The following is a 23,575-nucleotide window of genomic DNA, read 5'->3' as shown; positions in this document are numbered from 1 at the left end:
AGTCATTGAAGCCAATTCAGTGCTTCCTCAGGTCCAGCCAGAGACTGTAACCAGGAAACAGTAGTGTTTCTTTATCAGCATGCCCATGATAGCTTGCTGCTTAGGTTGCATGAATATAGGCCAAAACTAAATAGCAAAACATTCTGGTTCAACAGGTCAAGCATTCTGGAGGATTTTTGGCCACTTTTCTCTTTCTTCAGACCCCACAGGTTAGCTAACCCTCCACCCACTTCCCGCTGCCTTCATCCTGGCCAGCTGCCAGTGCAAACTTGCCCCATTCCCCGATAGCCTTGAGTAGCCAGATGACAGAATTCTGGGCAATTAGGACAGAAATCTCTTGGCCAATCATTTAGTGAGGTTGGGGAGAGATAATGCTGTAAACTTTTATTTTTCAGGAAATCTGGAAACCTACAGTCTCCAAGCCTGCTCAGCAAAGAAGGAGCTCACTGTGGGCACCAGAGACAGGGACCCAATGTGGAGACCTGTGAGCCTGTGTCCGGCCCTGAACTCTCAAGCACAGGGCAGGCTTCCTGAGCATTGAAGAGAATATGTGGGAGAACAAAACAGAAACTGAAAGAATATGCAAGGTGTCTTTCTTGGATGTTATTCCATGATAGATGGTAGGGACAGGAGTGACAGAGGCTGACTAGATCTGGACATGGAGGCTGGAAGAGTCAGGGTGTGATTCGGAGAGGCGCATGAGAAGGAAGGTGGATTTCAAGGCTGGAAATCTGAGGGTCAGTGGTCCAAGTCACTCAGAGACAGAATCACAGCATAGCCCTTGCTGATGGCAAACAAAGGAGGACAAGAGGACTGGAAAGAATTCTGCTAGCAGGCAGGAGCTAGTAAGGATGAATTTGTAGCAAAATTAGCAAGTGGAAAGGATGATTTTTGGCCATTTTTCCTGTTCTTCAAGAAAACAGGAGATAACTAGAAGGACTAGAGAATGGGGCTGCCAGAACTAGTGGGAAGCTCCCTAGAAATGGTGACATCACCCACCAAACAGACCCCGCCAAGGCTGCACCTGGCCTTATGTCTCCTTCACCTTTCTGGCCCCACGCAGCCACCAGACAGCCATGCCCAGCAGCTTCCCACAAAGCCATAGAGTCCCCAGAGTGAGCCCCAGCAGAAACACAAAAACGTCGAGCAGGTACTGCTCATGCCAGGGCTGCTGAAAGACATAGGGCTTGAGGTGCGTCGCGCCCCCTGTCTGGAGGACGTGGTCAATCCAGCCCACCAGCCGCTGTGTGGGGCTGAGCGGGTGGGAGCGCAGGATGACACTGGCAGCCACTGCCGCGGACTTGTATCTGTTGAGAGAGATAGAGAGGGGGCATTACTAATGTGACCTCACAAGAGTTAGAATGTATGATCCATTCTATATGATGCACCAAAGACTGAGTTCCAAGGAAATTTTGTTGGCTTTGCAGTAATCTCCCTGGTTCCCCTTGAAATTTAATCATGACACCTACAAGCAAAGATCCATGTATAATGCTAAAAGTCTTAAACTTCAAAAAAGTGACTAAGTCCACAAAGACTAGTCCCTACTCCAAGGAGGCTTATGATGTGCCCTAGCAAAATTATATATGACGTAATTATTATACATATACATGGAGCACCTTCATGTGCCAGTCTCTAGATGGGGTGACAAGTCTCACTCTGGGGAATGTTAGGCACAGGCTAAAGCCTACACATTCCTGCACCATCAGAACATCATGTTGACCAGGGCTGGCTTCCTGGGCTGCAGGCTGCATATTTGTACCACATAATTAGTAGCATCCTGTACTTGGTTTCACCATGTCGAAGTTCTTAAACTTTATAATAAGAGGCTCCACACTTTTATTTTACACCAGGTCCTACAAATTGTGAAGCTGGCCCTACTTATGTACAATGTCTGAGGACCATCCCAGCTCAGAATGGTCATTTTGGGTCTAGGTCATTGAAAAATCCAATGAAAGCTACAAACACATTTTTCAGAAAATGACCAACTGCAATACATGAAATTGCAAATATATACAATTGATCTGGAGTTAACCAACCCATGGAATTTAATGACTCTTCTAAGTCTAAGAACCATGAGCTATGTGGTTGTTTTAAGTCATCTAGCTAGAACTGCTGAGTGTCTCCTAGTACATGTTAAGCCTTGAGGTCTGATTTTGGTTTGTGCCCTTGAAACTCTAATAAATTATTCAGTCCTTTTTACTTATTACATGAGGTGTATTTTTCTCTTCACATGAGATCACTGTGCTGGATATGCAGTTAGTTACCTTGGAGGTCACTGGGCCCCTTCTATTGCTTCACTTAACTAAAATTCATTAACCATTTACTTTGTGGCAGATCCTGTGCTAGGCACTAAGAAGATAGCAGAAAACAAGAGACACATGCTGCTGTCCTCATTAAGCTAACTCTCCACTCTCTGGTTGGAAGGTGAGGGGGACAAATAATAAATGAAAACACAAGCTGCGCATGGTGGCTTATGTAATCCCAGCTACTCGGGAGGCTGAATCAGGAGGATCATTTGAGCCCAGGAGTTTGAGACCAGCCTGGGCAACATAAAGAGACTCTGTAAACAAACAAACACATAAATAAATGAGGTAATTACAGACCTTAAGAAGTGTTAAGAAGGAAATGATGTAACTGGGGTAGGTGGGAGAAGAAGTTACTCAGGACTGTCAGAGGCGAACTCTAAGAAGAAATGAGTTGGAGATGAGACCGGAATGCAACAAAGGAGCCAGTATGTGAAGAGGGAGCACCACAAAAAAAAGGCCAAGGGGGAGAAGAGTGCGGAGTATTTGGGTAACAGAAAGGCAATCTCCTGCCTCAATTGGAATCCCACTGACCTGAATTCCAATTGACCTGAAACATAGCTCACAGAGACCCCCTGTACATAGTCCAGGTTCCCCAAAATGAAAAGGTAGGAAGTGATTCTTAGCATCTAACTTAAATGCTCTAGTCTTGCTCTCAGAGGACACAGGTCAGCTGTTGGCATCACACACATATTATCCCATGTCCTAGAAAATACAGTTTTAATCTAAAGCAAAACAAAACAAAACCAAAAAACCAGACTCCCATAGTGCCCTTAGTGTTTTTGCCTTCATTCGTCATTATGACCACAACCCCAAGGAGCTGCATACCTCTTGTCTTCCATGATTTGTTTCATCTTAAGAGCCAATGTCTCTGCCTTGAGCTTCTTTAACTGAATAGAAACACCAAACTTTTTGGCTTCTACTCGGACCATGTTTTCAGGCTGGTCTCCAAAGAGAGGGATCCCCACCATGGGCACACCATGCTGGATGGCCTCCATTATGCTATTCTGCCCGCCGTGGGTGACAAACAGACGGATGCTTGGGTGAGCTGTTGTAAATAAGAAAGAGGGTGGGACACTTCAGGATGAAAATTTCAAAACATCAGGCAGAGATGAAGGGGATAAGAAAGTGCCAAGGGGATCTAGTGGTGTGTTGGAGACATTGTATCTAATGACTGTGCTTGGGACACATCCAATGTTACAGTTCCAAGATACAAGATTCCAAGCGTTGCTATCGTATGGAAACATCTTCCCTCGGCCAGAAATTCAGCTAAGGCTTAGAATTGAGTGAATTCTGTAGAGAAGAGTGCTAAGCAAGGCATACATCTCTCTGTCCATCCATTCTTCCTTCTCTCTGTCCTCCCTGTGCCTTTGCTTCTCTCATCTGTATTCTGTGTTTCTCTCTGTTTCTACCTCCTCTGTCTGCCTATATTGAGCCCTCTTTTATCCACTGACAGCTGATTTCCCTTTTCTTGTATTCCTGACATATTTGTTGACATCACAACTCATATGTCACTCATAAAACTTGTATTGACCGTATGGTGTCCTCAATTATAAGAGAAGTGCCTTGAAAGTAGACTGGATCCTTCGCCTCTGTATTTCCAGTTCCTGTCTTTCCATGCCAGCGTTACTTAGAGCTAACTAAAGTGATGGTTGATAATGACAAGCACATCTCAACCTGGGTCACTCAACTGCAATGTGCATCAGACTCCTTGTCTTTTCTTTGAAATGGGAGGCATATGCCCTACCCCAGAATTTTAAAAAATATATTCACAGAAGTAGGACCAGGAATCTACTTCTTAAATTGCCCAGATTCTTTTCAGCCATGATCTTCGTTGTGAATCTCTGCTCTAGTCAGTGTCTATGGCAGCACAGGGCACAGAGAAAACCTGTTGGGGGTGAGGGAGCTCTCTGGTCCCAGACAACTCGGTAGACCAAATCACCAACTGTGAAGTTGCTAAGCTTGGCACACAGGTATGTTGGCACATCCTAAAGACATCATTGGCATTAATCTTGTGATGGTAGAAGTTGCTCAGACCCTTAGTAAATTAAGAGGATGTGTCCATATTTATGTGTGGATGTGTGTTTGTGTAAGTCCATGTGGCTGAACTGGTGCTCACAAAGTAACTAAAATTTGTGGCACCTCTCCCAACCCCTAGTATATACATTCAGAGTTGATAGGTTGTCTTTAATTTTGTTTGGGTGACCTTGTCCAAGACCAAATGCAGTAGGGTTAAAGAGACTTGACAGGAATATCACATAGGACTGCAGACATCAGGTCTGGGATAGAAAAGAATGAAGGAAAGTTGGCTGCTTTGGCATCTGATCCCATTGGAAGTATAGCCTGGTTTCCCAAGAACTCCAGCTAGCTGCTACTTTTCTGCCCACGGAGCCTTACCTGTACCATTCACCAGTGGGTACAAATGTCCAGCTAAAGGTCAGAGCCGTGATGAGCCCAAAGACAGGTCAGTGGAAGGAGAGGAGCAGTCCTGGGCAGCCCTTACCCAGGAGGTCACTCTGAGGAAGCCAGTCCACAATTTTCACATTTGCAGCCAGGTGGACATCTTTGGGCCAATGAGAACACTGACACTTCCATATCACCCCTTGGGGTAGGTGGGCAAAGGCATTGTTCATCTCCTTGAAGATTTCCGGATTCTGACAGGTGTTCACCATGGAGCCCAAGGTCACAAGGACAAAACCAGAGTCCCCAAACTTGGCAATGAAGTTCTCCAAGTCCTGGAGAAAGATTACCAAGGTAAAGAGGTGACAAAATTATTGGTTAAAGCCTAGTTGACCAGAAAATGAAAGCCAGAGTATTTACTAACACAGTGCCCTGTCCTCACTGTCCCAAAGCTATTATTATAGCTCCTAATATAGCTCGATACTAGCTGCACTGTGGTCATGTCCTTTGTGTTGGTGGGAACATCTTTCTTCTTGAAACCCTGACCCTATTATCAGGGCCTTTCTTGACCTTCCACCCATTATAGGTCCAGGGAGTCACAGGAGTTTTCTAAGGTCAGACTAGAGGTAATAGTATCTGGAAGAGTACTAGTAGGTGGCCAGGGTCCAACACAAGGAGTGGGACTTCTGGAGGCTGGAATGGAGATGCTGGGAGAACACTTCTGTTGGCAGGCAGAAATGGTGTCAGCATAGGGTAAGGCTCCTCTTCATCTACACAAAATGTACCCTTTCAGTGTGTTTTCCTCTAATGTTTTATGATAGTCTCGGTCACTGATCTTTTTGTACATGCTTCATCCTCTACCTCAGTAGTTCACCCACAGGACTGCAAATTATAACCACAGAAAAATATATTTTAAAAGCAGCAATGCCATAGGGAGGTGGAGCAAGATGGCAGAATAGAACCCTGAAGTGATTTTGCCCCCCGAAGGAATACCAAATTAACAACTATCCACAAGAAAACACCTTCATAAGAACAAAAAAAAAATGAGGTGAGCAATCACCATTCCTGGTTTTAACATCATACCGAGGAAAGAGGCACTGAGAAGGTAGGAAAGACAGTCTTCAATTACCATGTGGTGCAGAGACAGAATCTGTGTGCTTAGGGGAGGCAGAGCACAGTGACTATAGACTTTGCAGTGGAAGTCAGTGCTCTGCAGTCACAGAGCAAAGCAACACAGGGAAGAATTCAGCTGGCACCCATGCAGGGAGCATTTAGACCAGCCCTTGCTAGAATGGAATCATCCACCTCAGCAGTAGGAACCTCAGTGCTGGTTAGACCAACCACCGCAGGCTAAAGTGCTCTGGGGTTCAAAATAAACTTGAAAGGCAATCTAGGCCACAAGAACTAAAATCCCTGGAGTGCACATGACCTGGTGAGACACCAGCCAGGGCAGCCAAGGGAGTGCTTGTGTCACCCCTCCCCCAACTCCAGGCAGGGCAGCTCACAGCTCCAGGAGAGACTCCTTCCTCTAGGAGAGGACAGGGAAGAGTTAAAAAGTCTTTGTCTTGCAATGTGGGTACTAGTTTAGCTGCAGTAAAATTAAGCACCAAGGAGAATCCTAACATCTCCACATCTAGGCCTTAGCTCCTGGACAACATTGCTAGACATGCCCTGGGTCAGAAGAGAACCTGCTGCCCTGAAGGGAGAGACCTAAGCCTGGCAGGATTCACCACCTGCTAATTCAAAAGCCCTTGGGCCTAAAATAAACATCAGCAGTAGCCAGGCAGTACTTCTCACAGGCTTGGGGTGGGGTGGCCATGGGCGAGACTCCTGCTTTAGGAAGGGAGGGAATAGAGTAAGTAGATCCCTACAATTCCCAATTCCAGGACCCAGTTCCTGGACAGAATTCCTAGACCCAACCTGGGACAGAAGGGAACCTGCTGCCCTAAAGGGAAAGGTAGAGGCTTGAAAGAATTCAGCACCTGTTGACTAAAGAGCTCTTGAGCCTTGAATAAACATCAGCAGTAACCAGACAATAGTTATCATAGGTCTTGGATGAGGTCCAGTGCTGTGTTGGTTTCAAGTGTAATCCAGCACAATTTCAGGGGAGGTGGTCATGAGAGTGTTTGTGTCACCCCTCCCCCAACTCCAGGCAGCTTAGCACAGGGAGAGAGAGAAACTCTGTTGGTATATGGGAAAGTAAGGGAAGAGAACCAGACTCTGCCTGGTAATCCAAGGAATTCTCCTGGCTCTTACCTAAGACCACCAAGGTGGTACTTCTACAAGGCTGCAAGAGTCAGCATGACTGGGCTTGGAGTGCAGCCTAATACAGACACAGGTGCAGTGACCAAAGACTTAGATCACAACACTCAATTCCCTTTGCACACTTGGAAAGCTTTCTCAAGAAGGACAGGTACAAACAAGCCCAGACTGCAAAGATTAGAATAAATACTTAACTCTTCAATGCCCAGACATTGATGAACAAGTTACAAGCATCAAGACCATCCAGGAAAACATGACTTCACCCAACGAACCAAATAAGGCACCAGCAACTAATCCTGGAGACACAGAAAAATGTGACCTTTCAGACACGGAATTCAAAATAACTGTTTTGAGGAAGCTCAGTGACATTCAAGATAACACAGAGAAGAAATTCAGAATCCTATCAGCTAAATTTAGCAAAGAGATTGAAAGAATTAAAAACAAAAAAATAGAAATTCTGGAGTTGAAAATGCATTTGACATAATGAAGAATGCCTCAGAGTCTCTTAACAGAAGAATTGATCAAGCAGAAGAAAGAATAAGTGAGCTTCGACAATATAATAAGATATAAATAGAACCAACAAAAACTTAGCGGACTGGGAGATAAAGTGTAGAATTTTTATTACTGTTCTTTTTTGCTTAATTGTTTGTTTCTTTTTGCAATCAAAGTTAAGTTGTCATCAGATTAAAATAATGGGTTATAAGATGTTACTTGCAAGCCTTGTAGTAACCTCAAATCACAAAACTTAAAACAGATACACAAAAAATAAAATTCAAGAAATTAAAACATACTACCAGAGAAAATCATTTTCACTAAAAGGAAGACAAGAAGAAAGGAAAGAAGAAAGAGAAGATCACAACACAACCAGAAAACAAATAACAAAATGACAGGAGTAAGTCCTTACTTACAAATAATAACATTGAATGTAAACAGACTAAACTCTCCAATCAAAACAGAAAGAGTGATTGAATGAATAAAAAAAGATACTTAACATGTTGCCTCCAAGAAACACACTGCCTATAAAAACACACATAGACTGAAAATAAAGGGATAGGAAAAGATATTCCATGAAAGTGGAAACCAAGAAAAAAGAAGGAGTAGCTATACTTACATCAGATAAAATAGATATCAAGACAAATACCATGAAAAGAGACAAAGAAGGTTATTATATAATTTTATAAAGGTTGATTCAGCAAGCACATATAACAATTATAAATATATAGGCACTCAAAACTGGAGCACCCAGACATAGAAAGCAAACATTATTAGAGGTAAAGAGAGAGATAGACCCCAATAAAATAATAGATGGAAAATGCAACACTTTCAGCATTGGACGCATCATCCAGACAGAAAATCAACAAAGAAACATTGAACTTAATCTGCACTACAGATTAAGTGAACCTAATAATATTTGCAGAAATTTTCATCCAATGACTGCAAAAAAGACATTCTTCTACTCAGCACATGGACCATGTTTAAGTATAGACCACTCATTAGGCCATAAAACAACTTTTAAGAAATTCAAAAAAATTGAAATTATATCAACTACCTTCTTAGGCCACAATGGAATAAAACTATAAGTCAATAACAAGAGGAACTCTGGATATTATACAAATGCATGGAAAAAAACAATATGCTCCTGAATGACCAGTAGGTCAATGAAGTAATTAAGAAGGAAATTTAAAAATGTATTGAAACAAATGATAATGAAAACAAAACATACCAAAACCTATGAAATACAGTGAAAACGATACTAAGAGGAAAATTTATAGCTATAAGTGCCTACATCAAAAGAGTGAGACTTCATATAAACAACCTAAGGATGCATCTTAAAGAATTGGAAAATCAAGAGCAAACCAAACCCAAAAATAGTAGAAGAAAGACATAAAGATCACAGCAGAAATAAATGAAATTTAAAATTAAAAAAAAAAGATCAATGAAATGAAAAGTTTGGTTTTGAAAAGATAAGAAAATAGACAACCCTTTAGCCAAACTAAGAAAAGAGAGAAAACCCAAATAAAATCAGAGCTAAAAAAAGAGACATTACAACTGATGCTATAGAAATTCAAAGGATCATTAGAAACATCTATGAGCAACTATATGCCAATAAATTGGAAAACCTAGAAGAAATGAATACATTCCTAAACACATACAACTTGCCAAGATTAATCCATAAAGAAATCCTGAACCTGAACAGACCAATAACAAGTAACAAGACTAAAGTTGTAATAAAAAGTCTCCTAGCAAAGAAAAGCCTAGGACCCAATGGCATCAATGCTGAATTTTACCAAACATTTAAAGAACTAATACCAATCCTACTCAAACTATTCTAAAAAACATAGAAGAGAGGGGAATAAAAGGCCTGTATTACCTTTATACCAAAACCAGACAAATACACATCGGAAAAAGGAAACTACAGGCGAATATCTCTGATGAATATTAAGGCAAAAATCCTCAACAAAATACTAGCAAACCAAAATCAACAACACATTAAAAAGATCATTCATCATGAGCAAGTGGGATTTATCTGAGGGACTGAAGGATCGTTCAACATATGCAAATCAATCAATGTGATTCATCATATCAACAGAATGAATGAAAAAAACCATATGATCATATCAATTGATGCTGAAAAAGCATTCAATAAAATTCAAAGTCCCTTCATGATAAAAATCCTAAAAAAACTGAGTATAGAAGAAACATACCTCAACACAATAAAAGCCATATATGACACACCCAAAGTTAGTATCACACTAAATGGGGAAAAACTGAACACCACTCCTCTAACATGACAAGGATGCCCACTTTTACCACAGTTATTCAACATAGTACTGGAAGTTCTAGCTAGAGCAATCAGAAAAGAGAAAGAAATAAAGGGCAGTTAAATTGGAAGGGGAGAAGTTAAATTATGCTAGTTTGCAAATTATATAATCTTATATTTGGAAAAACCTAAAGACTCTACCAAAATAACTATTAGAACTGATCCACAAATTCAGTAAAGTTGCAGGATACAAAATCAATATATATAAATCAGTAGCAATTCTATATGCCAACAGTGAATAATCTGAAAAAGAAATCAAGAAAGTAATTACATTTACAATGCCCACAAACAAAATAAAATACCTAGGAATAAAGTTAAACAAAGAAGTAAAAGATCTCTCCAATAAAAACTATAAAACATTGATGCAATTAATTGAAGAGGACATTTTAAAAAGTGGAAAGCTATTCCACATTCATGCACTGGAAGAATCAATATTGTTAAAATGTCCATACTACCCAAAGCAATCTACAGATTCAATTCAATCTCTATAAAAATACCAATCACATCCTTCACAGAAGGAGGAAAAATAATCCTAAAATTTATATGGAACCACAAAAGACCCAGAATAGCCAAAGCCATCCCAAGCAAAAAGAACAAAACTGGAAGAATCACATTACCTGACTTCAAGTTATACTACAGACTATAGTAACCAAAACTGTATGGTACTGGCATAAAAAAAAAAGGCACATAGACCAACAGAACAGAATGGACAACCCAGCAATAAATCCATACATCTGCGGTGAACTTATTTTTGACAAGGGTGCCAAGAACATAAAGACAGTCTCTTCAATGAATGGTGCTAAAAAAAAACTAGATATGCATATGCAGAAGAATAAAACTAGACCTCTATATCTCATCATATACAAAAATCAAATCAAAATGGATTAAAAGACTTAAATCTAACACTTTGGGAGGCTGAGGCAGGTGGATCACCTGAGGTCAGGAGTTTGAGGCCAGCCTGGCCAACATGGTGAAACCCTGTCTCTACTAAAAATACAAAAAATTAGGCGGGTGCCTGTAATCCCAGCTGCTCGGGAGGCTGAGGCAGGAGAATCGCTTGAATCCAGGAGGTGGAGGTTGCAGTGAGCCAAGATCGCACCACTGCACTCCAGCCTGGGCAACAAGAGCAAAACTCAGTCCTCAGTCTCAAAAAAAAAAAAGAAAAGAAAAAGAAAAGAAAAGAAAAGAAAAGAAAAAGACTGAAATCTAAGACCTCAAGCTATTAAACTACTAAAAGAAAACATTGGGGAAACGCTCCAGGATGTTGATCTGGACAGATTTCTTTTTCTTGTGTAATGCAGGCAACCAAAGGAAAAATGGACAAATGAGATCACATCAAGTTAGAAGGCTTCTATACAACAAAGGAAACTATCAACAAAGAGAAGAGATAACCCACGGAATGGGAAAAAATATGTGTGTAAATTCTTCTTCTGACAAAGGATTAATAACTAGAATACATAAAAGCTCAAACAACTCTACGAGAAAAAAAAATCTAATAACCTGATTAAAAAATAAAAGATCTGAATGGACATTTTTCAAAAGACATACAAATGGCAAACAGGCATATAAAAGGTTTGCTCAGTGTCACTGATTATCACAGAAATGCAAACCAAACTACAATGAGATATTATCTCACCCCAGTTAAAATGGCTTTCATCCAAAAGACAGGCAATAACAAGGATGTGGAGAAAGCAAACTCGCACATTGTTTGTGGGAATTTAAATCAGTACAACCACTATGGAAAGCAGTTTAGAGGTTCATCGAAAAACTAAAACTAGAACTACCATATGATTCAGCAATCTCACTGCTAAGTATATACCCAAAAGAAAAGAAGTCACTATACTGAAGAGATACCTGCACTTCCGTGTTTATTGCTGCACTATTCGCTGTAGCCAAGATATGGAATCAATCTAAATTTCCAACATCAGATGAATGGATAAGGAAAATATAGTATATGTACACAATACATATACTCATCAGCCATAAAAAACAAAGGGATCCTGTCATTTGCAACAATATGGATGAAACTAGAGTACATTATGTTAAGGGAACTAAGCCAGACACGGAAAGACAAACTGCATGTTCTCACTCATTTATGGGAGCTAAAAATTAAAACAATTAAACTCATGGAGATAGAGAGCAGACGCTGGGATGGGTAGTTAGGGGCTCGGGGAGTGGGTATGGTTAATGGTACAAAAATATAGTTAGAATGTATAAGGTCCAGTGTTTGATAGCACAGCAGGGTGACTACAGTCAACAATAATTTGTAGTATATTTTCAAGTAACTAAAAGAATATAATTGGAATGTTTGTAACATAAAGAAATGATCAATGCCTTGATGTGGTGGATTAAAAAAATAATAATAAAGCAGTAATGCTCTGTCCCAAAAGCAGGCCTGGACAGCTTATATCTTAAAGTCCCCCAGGTAGCTCTTAACAAAGTTAGTGTTTTGAAAGGAAAATAAATCTCAGGATCCCCAAATCTAAGCCAAAGAGAAAAGTCAAGCTGGGAACTGCATCAGGCAAAACTGCCTCCCATTCCATTCCTAAACAAGTGTATGTCGGCTCGCTTCCTCTGCCCTATTGTTTCACTAACCCAGACTAAGGCATAAGTGACTATTTCTGTAAATTGTGCACTCAGTGAAAGGCTAGTCAGAGACTCAAAAAAATGTAGTTGTTTGTCTCTTGTCTACCTATGACCTAGAATCCCCTTCTCCGGCCTTTTTGGACCAAACCAATGTTTATCTTACACATATTGATTGGTGTCTCATGTCTCCCTAAAATGTATAAAACCAGCCTGTGCCCCAACCACCTTGGGCACATGTCATCAGGACCTCCTGAAGCTGTCATGGGTGCATCCTCAACCTTGGCAAATAAAGTTTCTAAATTGGTGCGACCAGTGTCATATATTTTGGGCTCACAATATCTAATGTCTTAATTTTGTGTTTGGCACAATTTTGTCAATTCTTACTTCCAAATATTTCTTTGAACTCTGATTCTGATTCTCTCTGCCCTACAGGGGCTCACCCCAGCTCCCAACCCATCATTCTATTACGTGGTTCAGACTCTACTGGATTCCAGCCAGCATACCACTTACCATTCCCAAGGACTTCTTTAAAACAGCCTTGTCATCATTTTTATAATGACAAGGCAACATAAGACCATTATATAAAAATTGGAAAATGCAGAGAAGAAACATTATTTTTTTTAAGTGTATATTGTCTCACAGCCATTACAACCCTTACTCCCATTGTTATCCTCTTAACAATGTCCTCCCCTTACTCCGTGGTGGAGGCCTGATCCACCCACCTGATAGCTAAGGTTTCTGGTAAATCCCCACAGCTTTACTCATGCAATTGAACCTTCAACTCCACTAGTGTAGCCTGTGCCACCCAGGGAAGCCAGCCTTATGGCCATCTCAATTACATCTCCACGTATTGGGACCCCTGCTCCCCAACCTGGGGTACTTTCCCTCTCAGCTCCATTCCTAAAACTTCCTGCCACAAATGCAAAGCCCATATCACCCATAGGTCTTTCCACAACTCTTCCTGCTCACTCAGTGCAAGTTAAAAGAGTAGACGCTTGGGTGGCTGCAAAGTCCAGGCCCTTAGGACCTCTGAAATACATGGTGGGGGAAGGACACCTACATCACCTGAGCTTCTGTCCTTCTCCATTTATAAAAATGAAGATGATCACACCTCCCTACAGGTGGCAGGATATTAAATATGATAACTTCTGTAAAATGGGAACCCAGTGCTCAGAGGCAACAGGCAGCCAACTCATCTTAGCTCTCCTCCTTTTGAAAAATTTCTATAGCAGAGGTTCTGAGTTGTGAAACTGCACTGTGCATTCAAATCACCTGAGCAGCACATGCAAATTACAGTGGCAGGGGTCCACCCCAGAGAAATCAAGCCAGAAGATCTAGGTGGAGCCAGGAGCCAGGGCTCTACAGGCAGGGAACCCTGGAGATAACACCGGCAGTTCTTGCTGTCAGACCCAAACAGATCCACCCTGCTTACTCCGAATCCATAGTGCTGTCATTTCATTGTGAGCAGCTTATCTCCTTAACAATTACTGCATGTAATGGGCACTAACTACATGTTTATTGTACATGTGATCACACAAAATAAAAATGCAAACAAAAAATGAAACTTTAATACAGGGCTTATTTTATCAAGGCTAGGACTAGGGTGTGGCAAGAGAGGAGCCAGAAGAATCCATAAAAAGATGCCCTTGATCTCAGGATGGTGCAAGGCCTAACATTATACTTGCACAACCCTGAAACTCATCACTTCCTTTAAAAGCATGCCCTAGGTGCCTCCCTTGCCTATCCCGACTTCAGCCTCAGGATCCTACTGGCAAGTGGCAGCCACCAACTATGCACTGAAGGCCTCTGTGTGAATCCCAAACTGAATGCTGAGGGTTCACTTACTTGTGGTACTGGTTTAATAGGTTTTTCCATCAAGCCTCCAACATAAACAGTGTTGGGAAGCAGAGGTCGAGCAAAATCAAAGGCAAAGTCAGAGTTAATGAACCACAACTCTGCTTTCAGTAGAAGATGAGACAAAACTGGCCTAGAGCCTTCTGTGAAATGCTCCTTGATGGTGTTGTCAAATGTAGACTGCATGTGCTGTTGCCTCCTGCAGAAACTAAAGAACATCAGAAAATTCTTCACTCGGCCCCAGAAGTCCATATGATCAGTCAGCAAGGAACGGAATACTGGAACATAAGACAAGGGGATTGGTAACCCAAATTCCAAAGAGCCGAATGAAGTGGAAAGAATGGCCACAAATGGCTTCCCAAGCTTCTCAGCAATCAGGAAAGGACAGTAGTCAAAAGTTTCAACTATCACCATGTCGAAGTTCTCATTCTTTAAGGAATCCATGATATCCTTTCTATTTAAAAAATGACTGCACTGCAACGCCAAGTATTCTAGAACATTTAATAAGTTTTCAAATTTTCCTCTGTAAGAAAAAAATGATAATAAATATTCATGGGAAGTGTTAAATTTACAGTACATAAAAGTATCTTGAGATACAAAGAAAATATCCCAGGAAAGCAACAACCTTTCTAGCAGTCACCCACAAATTCAACCAGTTTCCCACAAATACCCTCTGCCATAATTATCCTGGCTTAAATGTTTCTACTCCCTAGAGTGTACCCTTCTCCCTTCCCCTTTTCTCTCCTTATCCAAATCCCAACCACCATCAATGCCGACTCAAGGTCCTTCTACTCTGGGAGCCATCTCTCAGAGCAGCAGATCTCAGAGTTCTATCTCATTGATAAATTAGGTGACACTCTGTTTAGCCCTCATTTACACATGGAGTTTTTATGAGTGATTTTCTTATTTATCCAACCAAATTGTGTAAGTAACTTGATGATAGAGTTTATCAATATTGATGATATGTGCTATGTTTTAGCACTATGTGTTTGCACATAGTGAGGCAGTGAGAGATTGCCTCAGTCAAGGAACTCTTTGATTATATTACAACCAAAAATCTCAGCCGAAAATGAGAATTCCACCTTTCTACCCCTAGGAGTTAAGCAATGGAAAAAATAAAAGCAAAAGGAACCTGGTTTTTGAAACGCATTATTTTTTTCTTTATTATTATTCCTTTATTATTTACTTTTATTTGTTATTGTTATTTTACATATTTTTATATATTATTTATTTACATATTTGTTTACTTATTTATATTATTATTTTTATTTAATTATTTATTATTATTTCTTCCCACCTCAATGCAGGCTGGGGTATTCAGATAAGATCATGTCAAAGCTTTACTGACATATGCCTATGCAAAGGGACGATTCTTTTGCAATGTATTCCCAATAATGCCTGCAGAGAATATGATCCTATTTTACAGAATTTTGGGGAAATAGATGAGGATGCCTAGGCCAGCTGCAGTAAGTGCAAGAGCTCTAGATATCAGAAACATACTGGCTGCAAGGAAGACTGAGATAATCAATTCCCTGACACACCTGTAACCTGTACACCACCTTACCATTGCCCTCCAGTTAGAGAAGGTCCCTCACTAGTGATATGCAGATTGGCTGAAGTCATCCTCTGTTGTAGATTTTTAAAGATTCACATAACAAAGGAAAAGTTGCCAAACGTTTTTGAAAATTTCAGTAATGGGCTGGGTGCGGTGGCTCATGCCTGTATCCCAGCACTTTGGAGGTCAAGGAGGGTGGATCACCTGAGGTTAGGAGTTTGAGACCAGCCTGGCGAACATGGTGAAATGCCGTCACTACTAATAATACAAAAATTAGCTGGGCATGGTGGCACACTCCTGTAATCCCAGCTACTTGGGAGGCTGAGGCAGGAGAATCGCTTGAACCCTGGAGGCAGAGGTTGCAGTGAGCTGAGATCGCGCCATTGCACTCCAGCCTGGGCAACAAGAGCAAAACTCCGTCTCAAAAAAAAAAAAAAGCCAGTAATGTAGTAAGAATGTTTAGACTGTAGTTCATTAATCATATTTAAAATTAAGCTAATAAATTAAAGTATTTTAAGAATGCACTCTTAACTATACCTGTCCTTAAAAATATTAAACTGGGTAAGAAAAGACAAGGCATATTCTCAAAATATATAACTAACTCTGCGAGATGATATAGGCTAAGTGTCAAATGGGTGGATTAGATCAGAGGTATAGAGGAGAGAACGTGGTGTTCCAGCTTGGGTGAGGAGGGAGGCTTTATGGAAAAAGTCAGATTTGAGCACTACCTTGACTACTGAGTAGAATTTTCCAGGAAAGAAGAGTAGGTAAGGCCACTGCGATTGACCGAGATAGGCATAGATTTCTGTTTCCTCTTTTATGTCTAAGATTAAAAAGTTATGTGTTCCTTCCCATCGAGATTAAGCAAAAGGAGTCAGTTTCATGTTTCATTTTTACCAGGTTGATTGCTTTTTAAAAGAACTTTGCATGGCTATATGTTCAACTTCTACAAACCCAGTGTTCATAAGCCTTCCCTTTATTTATGAATATATGTAAGAAGAAGGGAAGACAGTAAGTGGGAAAAGGTGACTCTAATTTTCCCACCAACAGTGAAAAGTTGAGGAGCCTATCCCAATTTCTGTGTTGGGGAGATTATAGGCAATTGTTGTAGGTGAAGTGTTGCAAGGAAGTCCCAGAAGAAACAATTTCCCACTTTCTGCAGAAAAGCACTCATGCTCACAGTGTGTAAGAAAGACGGTATAAGGAAGAATTTCCAGGGACTTTACTGGATGATGTGGCATGCAGTACTCATCTACTCCCCCTGTCATCTGTCTCTCCATCTATCAATCCATCCATCCATCCATCCATTCGTCACTTTCTCTTATTCTCATTCCAAGTATCCATGCATCCATCCATCCATTTGTATTATGAAAATGGTGACCTTTTTGTTCAAAGAATAAAAAAACAATTACCTGCCACCTAAAGTTTCTTCCAGAAAGAAATCAAAACTCTTTTTAAATTCTCTTTGATGATCTTCAGGTGCAAGCCAACTGATAACTTGATATGATTTTTCTTCCTTTTTAAAATCTAAGAAAACAGCAACGGGTTAAAAAAAAAAGTTAAATATGCTACACAAAAGAGTAACATTAGCATAACAATATCAAAACATTTCAAAGATTATGTATGTATTTGAATGATTGCTTCAAATATTTTTTTAATGTATGCATTTATTTATTTTTGAGACAGAGTCTTGCTCTGTCATTTAGGCTGGAGTGCAATAGCACAATCCTAGCTCATTGCAGTCTCAGCTCCCTTAAAAACCACTGGGATTACAGGTGTGAGACATTGGTATAGTTTGTGTTTAAATACCGTACACATTTGTTTGATTCCAGAGCCTCTGTTCTTTCTGTTTTACAAAAACAATCATTTTTATTATTTGAAGTGATACATGCAAATAATTTTTAAATTCAGTCAAAAAGTACTAAAAGACTTCATTAAAAGAGTAGTCCCCTACATCTCAACTTGCCTGCTTGGCCCCTTCTTCATTATCCATGTGTAATAAGAAGTCTGACTCCATTTTCACTCTTTGCCTCTTGACAAATGTCAAGCCCCATTTCCCCTTCCCAACCCCATGCTTCATCTGAGCAAATTGGTAAGAAAACCCACACACACCTTCTCTCTTATCCCTGGTAGGAGTTTCAATCCATGCAAGTCAGGACAATGAAAGGAAATCCTCAGCCCATCCTACCCCTCCTCACAGTAAAAACTCAAGCCAGTCATCCCTCCCTGCTCTCTAAAGCCATTTTTCAGATTTGCCTGGGAGCCTGTCCTGCTATTCTGAAAAAACGAAAAAAAAATACCTCACCCTATGAGTCATAAACCTCTCATATCTTCTTAATGCATGTGTGCCTTCATCACATCCAAATCAAATTTTGTGTAAGGATTGGGGGTATGTTAACAGATAGTCCCACATATTAAGGCCCTCGTACTCAAGCTAATTAAAATGAAAGACTCTATCCAAGTATCTACTGGCAAATACTTTGCAGTCATAGAGTTGGCTAGAATGTTTTTTTCCATGCTGATTTTAACAGGCTCTCAGTCACAGTGTGTCTTTACCTTGGAAGAAACACAATGCATGGCTACTCATAGTATACTTCAACAGCCCTACTATTGCCCACAATCTTTGCCAGCAAGAGCCACTGCTTCCAGCTTTCTCCAGGAGTACAGATATAACATTACATTGAGGGTGTCCTCCTCTGAGGAGATTCACTTGCCACACTCATTTAAGACATAGAAACATTCAAAAAGGAGCTCACAAAGGGGATAAGCCATTGTCCCATGCAAAGTATCAGACCCAGTCCCTCACTTAAATTCCAAAGGATCATTTGGTTAGTTGAAGACCTCTCCATCCCCAATACTATTAAGAAACAATTATTGAGCATCTCTGTGCCCATAATGTTACAAGCCCAACATCTTTTAGGCCTTTTTTACATTTTAAAGACAACATATTCCTTATTCATAAATTTTACTTAGGTCCACTCATGTTTATTACTTGAAAATCAGCCCACATTGCGTAGGAACCCCTGTAACAGAAGGCTCCAGAATCTGTCCAAGTTGCAATACAACAGGCTCTCTCATTAGTGCCCACCAGGGACACCTGCACTGTAAAGGCTTTAGCATCCTCCTTTCATGCCTCCTGGAGTTCTTCTGAGCACCTATCATGGCTGTTTCAGTTTCCTATTGCTGCTTTAACAAATTACAACAAATTTAGTTGCTTAACACAACACAAGGTATTGTCTTATAGTTCTGGAGATCAGAAGTCCAAAATGGGTCTCATTAGAATAAAATCAAGGTGTGGGTAGAGCTGCATTTCTTCTGGAGGCTCTGGGGAATGATCCATTTTCTTGCCTTTTCCAGCTTCTCAAGGCTACCTGCATCCCTGGCTCATGACCCTCTTCCAACAGGCAATCACATCACTCTGATTTCTTCTTCCATCATCACTTCTTTAACTCTCCTACCATCTTCTTTCCTTTATAAAAGGGGTGTCCAATCTATTGGCTTCCCTGGGCCACATTGGAAGAAGAAGAATTGTCTTGGGCCACACATAAAATACAGTAACACTAATGATAGCTAATGAGCTAAAAAGAAATTGCAAAAACAATCTCATAATGTTTTAAGAAAGTTTATGAATTTGTGTTGGGCCACATTCAAAGCTGTCCTGGGCCACATGCAGCTCGTGGGCCATGAGTTAGACAAGCTTGCCTTATAAGAACTCTTGTATTTAAACTGGATTCACCTGGGTAATCCATGATAGTCTCCCTGTCTCAAAATCCTTATATTAATCACATCTGCAAAGATCCTTTTGCCTTTCGAACATGTAAAATAGCACATTAATAATTATAGGAATTCAGACATGTGTATCTTTGGGAGGGAGCATTATTTGCCTACCACAGAGTGTTCTCTAGATCCCAGACATTCATATACACCCCTCATGGAATGAAAATGTATTCATCTTGTCCCAACATCCCCCAAACTCCCAAACAATTATATTATCAATTCAAAGTGAAAAATCTCATCTAAAGCTCATCAGCTCAGAATTCCCAAATCACATCATCCAAATAATCTACATCAAGTGTGGGTGAGAGTCTGGGTGTAATCCATTCAGTGGCAAAATTGCTCTCCTTCTGTGGATCTATGAAACTAGGAAAAAATGACCTGCTCCCCAAAACCAATAGTGGGACAGGCATAGGATACCAATTATAGACATTATTCTAATGGGGGCAAAAAGAAAGTAAAAAAAAATGAGGTGCCAGTCCCAAGACATTTTGACTCCAACTGGGCAAACAAAATTAGGTTTTAAGGACTGGAAATAATCCTGTGGTTTGGCTCAGCCTTCTGGGCTAGAAGCTCTGCCATCTGGGCTCATTGCTTCACCTTCAGAGTTTTCCTTCGTTTTTCATGAATCGTTGCATGTGGTTACAGCTCAGTGGTTTGTCAGTTTATTTCCTACTTGCAGAATCTGGGGAGTTCAACAGCCCTCCTTCCTGTCATATTCTCCTCCCTGTCATATCCTCCTCATACCTTTTAGTCCAAATTGGCAGTACTTCTGAAGGTATAAAATTCTTGGGTACCGGGAGGCTGAGGCAGGAGAATCGCTTAAACCTGGGATGAGGAGGTTGCAGTGAGCTGAGATCACACCATGGCACTCCAGCCTGCATGACAAGAGCCAGGCTTCATCCCAAAAAAAAAATCTGGGGGGGTACCTTGTGACCCTCCTGGGTATGTCATAGTAATTCATTCCACTAAACAAGAGGCTGCTCCACAGATTTTTTTTTTTTTTTTTTTAAGACAGTCTCGTTCTGTCACCCACCCAGGCTGGAGTGCATGGCACAATCTCGGCTCACTGCAACCTCTGCCTCCCAGGTTCAAACGATTCATGTCCCTCAGTCCTCTGAGTAGCTGGGATTACAGGCACGAGCCACCATGCCTGGCTAATTTTTGTATTTTAGTAGAGACAGGGTTGCACCATGTTGGCCAGGCTGGTCTGAAACGCCTGACCTTAGGTGATCCGCCTGCATCAGCCTCCCAAAGTGCTGGGATTACAGGTGTGAGTCACTGCGCCCGGCCTAGGATCCACCGACTTTTAGAAGAGCAAGGCCACCAGCTAGTGTCTAGATGTCCACCTCATCATCCTTTTAATATGTTGCCTCTGTAATGTGCACCATTAAAATCTTTTATCTGGCTGGCTGCCTTGTAGGAATATCCCCTCAATTATTTTACTCATTTACTTATTTTCTTTTATCCTCAACTCCGTGTGCCTCCTCTCTACCTTGCTGATCTAAGTAGCAATAATATTTTACTTCTAGTCCTTTTCCTTTTCATTTCAACCTGTTTATTTTGAACAAGAATAAATATCCTTTCAGGGACATGTTCTCATTCCTTTTCACCAGGTCTGTGAGATAGTGATGATCCTCTGTTTATGTTTATTTGGGGAAATAGATATTTTATTTTATGTGTAGACTAGTCATTATCTTGTCCTATCCATCTTTTCCATGTTTTCCTTTGTTTGTTTCATTTCCTTTTCCTTTGTTTCATTTCCTAGGATTACAGGCATGAGCCACCGCGCCCAGCCTCCACACATCTTTACGAGATAGTTTCATCTTGATTCGTGGCTTCTGCCATTATGGGTGAAGGAATCCATGAGACATACATCTAATTGCAGGACAGTTCTCAGGGTGGCCTTGGGCTGACCCTGTTTTCCTCTCTGCTTGTCACTTGTAGTTATCAAGAATAACTGCAGAAAGTGCTGGAAATGTAACACTCTGAGATAGAGAGGTACTGGGTGGAATAGCCCAGGCTTTGTTACAGTCTCCACTAGAAACAGGATGTCCTTCAACACTTAGCTTAGTACGTCATGTTTCTCCAGGGTATAAAACCCAAGGTGGTCTGCACTTCGTGGTCCTTTATCTGCAATGCAAGTGGGGCATGTACAGTTGAGACTCCATTCATCCCGGGCAGCTTTCTGAACCTTGGAGGACCAGCTCACAATGAATTTTAGGTTTTGGTTGCTGCCCACGTGCAAGTAATAAATCCACTTCATGGAATTTGTTGCATTATGTGGGTGTTCTTTCTTAGCAGACTCAGGCAAGTTGGTAACCAGTGCACACCAAACCTGCTTCATGCTAATCTCTTCAGTAAGCTTTCTGTGTGACTGAATACTCTGACTGTTTAATCCTGCAGAGGCAATAGCAAAAGGCTGTCCAGCCATACAATTGGCTTTCTCTACAAGACAACAGGATACACTGCTTTCCTGACATTGAATTCCCCAATTTTAAAATATTTTATCATCCTAATAGGCTGAGAATTCCCAAAACCATAAAGTCCTCATTTTCTGCCTCATAGTTATTTTCTCAATTTATCTTTCCTCTCACATTTTACTATAGACAGTAAGAACACTTGAACATCTATATTTCTACAAAAAGCCTGTGTATGATGATTTATAGTCTCTAAGACAATACAGATTTTCTCTATCATGTTCTTTCCTTCCTTCTGAGTCATCACTAGCAGAGTTTTCAGAATCTCCAGTTCTACTCACAGTCTGTTCAAAGCAATTTAGGCTTTCTCTCTCATGCTCGTGAATATCTCTTGAATATTCTTCTAGCCAATATGTATAATCCATTTGTGATTCCAGATATTGATTGGTTGGAGCAGTAGTACATGTGAGTATTACAAAGCTTTGCTTCTTCAGTGCCTCTGATGTCATTTATTAAAGTTGCAAATAAATAAACAGTATGGGAAAGTGTTTCCAAATAAGGAGTTAATAATTGGCTCAAATGTTTCAATTCATTAAATTGGGCATCTGATCAGAAATAATAACCCAATCATGTGTTTCCTTGTTTGCAGACCTTCAGCCAAGCTCTACGGATGAAATGAAAAATGGGAATTCTATTTCAAAGTTTCAGAGACATCCATGATGAGGGAATTATTAAAAGAAACTCTAGACTCCTAATCCTATGAAAAAACAGAAAGGATCCACACATTCCTTGAATTGTTTATAGATTTTGCTCTGCTTGTATTTGTTAAAGAGTAAAAGGTCTGTAGCTTTCAGTAGTTTCTCTCTCTCTCTCTCTCTCTCTTTTTTTTTTTCTCAGACTGGGTCTCACTTTATTGGCCAGGCTGGAACGCAGTGGTATGATAATGGCTAACTGCAGCTTCAGCCTCCAGGGCTCACACAATCCTCCTGCCTCAGCTTCCCACGTAGCTGGGACCACAGGAGCATGACACCATGCCCAGCTAATGTTTTATTTTTATTTTTAGTAGAGATGAAGTCTCACTATGTTGCCCAGGCTGGTTTTAACTCCTGGGCTCAAGTGATCCTCCTGCCTCAGCCTCCCAAAGTGCTGGGATTACAAATGTGAGCCACTATACCCAGCCAGTAGTTTCTCAAAGTTTATTGGAAATGTCACCATTAATTTTTCATCTACATTTTAATTTAAATCAATTTAATTTAGTTACAATTTTTGAAATTAAGAAATAATTGTCTTAAAAATGAATATACTACAACTATTTAATCGGATATCCAGTTTAGGCAGATACGAAGGCAGTGAAGAATATGAAAACTAATGTAAAAGATATTAAAATGGTTTTAAGCAGGGACTCAAAAAGATATTTGTATACCAGTGTTCATAGCAGCATTGTTCACAATAGTCAAAAAGTGGAAAAAATTAAACGTCCATCAATGGATTAATGGATAAACAAAATGTGATGTATCCATAAAATTGAATATCCAGCCATAAAAAAGTTCTAACACATGCTAAATATGAATGAACCTTGAAGATATTATGCTAAATAAAG

The 23,575-nt window shown here is 40.4% G+C and overlaps 1 protein-coding gene across 2 annotated transcripts in view; it reads right to left on the bottom strand.

Annotated features, from left to right (window-relative positions):
- Positions 1-369: 369 nt before the first annotated feature.
- Positions 370-23,575, bottom strand: part of UGT3A2 (UDP glycosyltransferase family 3 member A2) — a 32,059-nt gene continuing 8,853 nt past the window's right edge. For both annotated transcript variants that reach the window (XM_003806657.4, XM_003806658.5), the window contains 5 exons: positions 17,194-17,308; positions 14,218-14,749; positions 4,807-5,038; positions 3,132-3,351; positions 370-1,307 (listed from right to left, as the gene is read on the bottom strand). In XM_003806657.4, coding sequence (XP_003806705.2) covers positions 1,031-1,307; positions 3,132-3,351; positions 4,807-5,038; positions 14,218-14,749; positions 17,194-17,308 — 1,376 coding nt within the window. In that variant the 3' untranslated portion in view covers positions 370-1,030. The remainder of the gene's footprint in view (positions 1,308-3,131; positions 3,352-4,806; positions 5,039-14,217; positions 14,750-17,193; positions 17,309-23,575) is intronic.

The sequence above is a fragment of the Pan paniscus genome, chromosome 4 (assembly GCF_029289425.2).
Source record: "Pan paniscus chromosome 4, NHGRI_mPanPan1-v2.0_pri, whole genome shotgun sequence".
NCBI classification, from domain to species: Eukaryota; Metazoa; Chordata; class Mammalia; order Primates; family Hominidae; genus Pan; species Pan paniscus.
The sequence above is the reverse complement of the archived record's forward strand: the minus strand, read 5'-3'. Positions and strand labels throughout refer to the sequence as shown.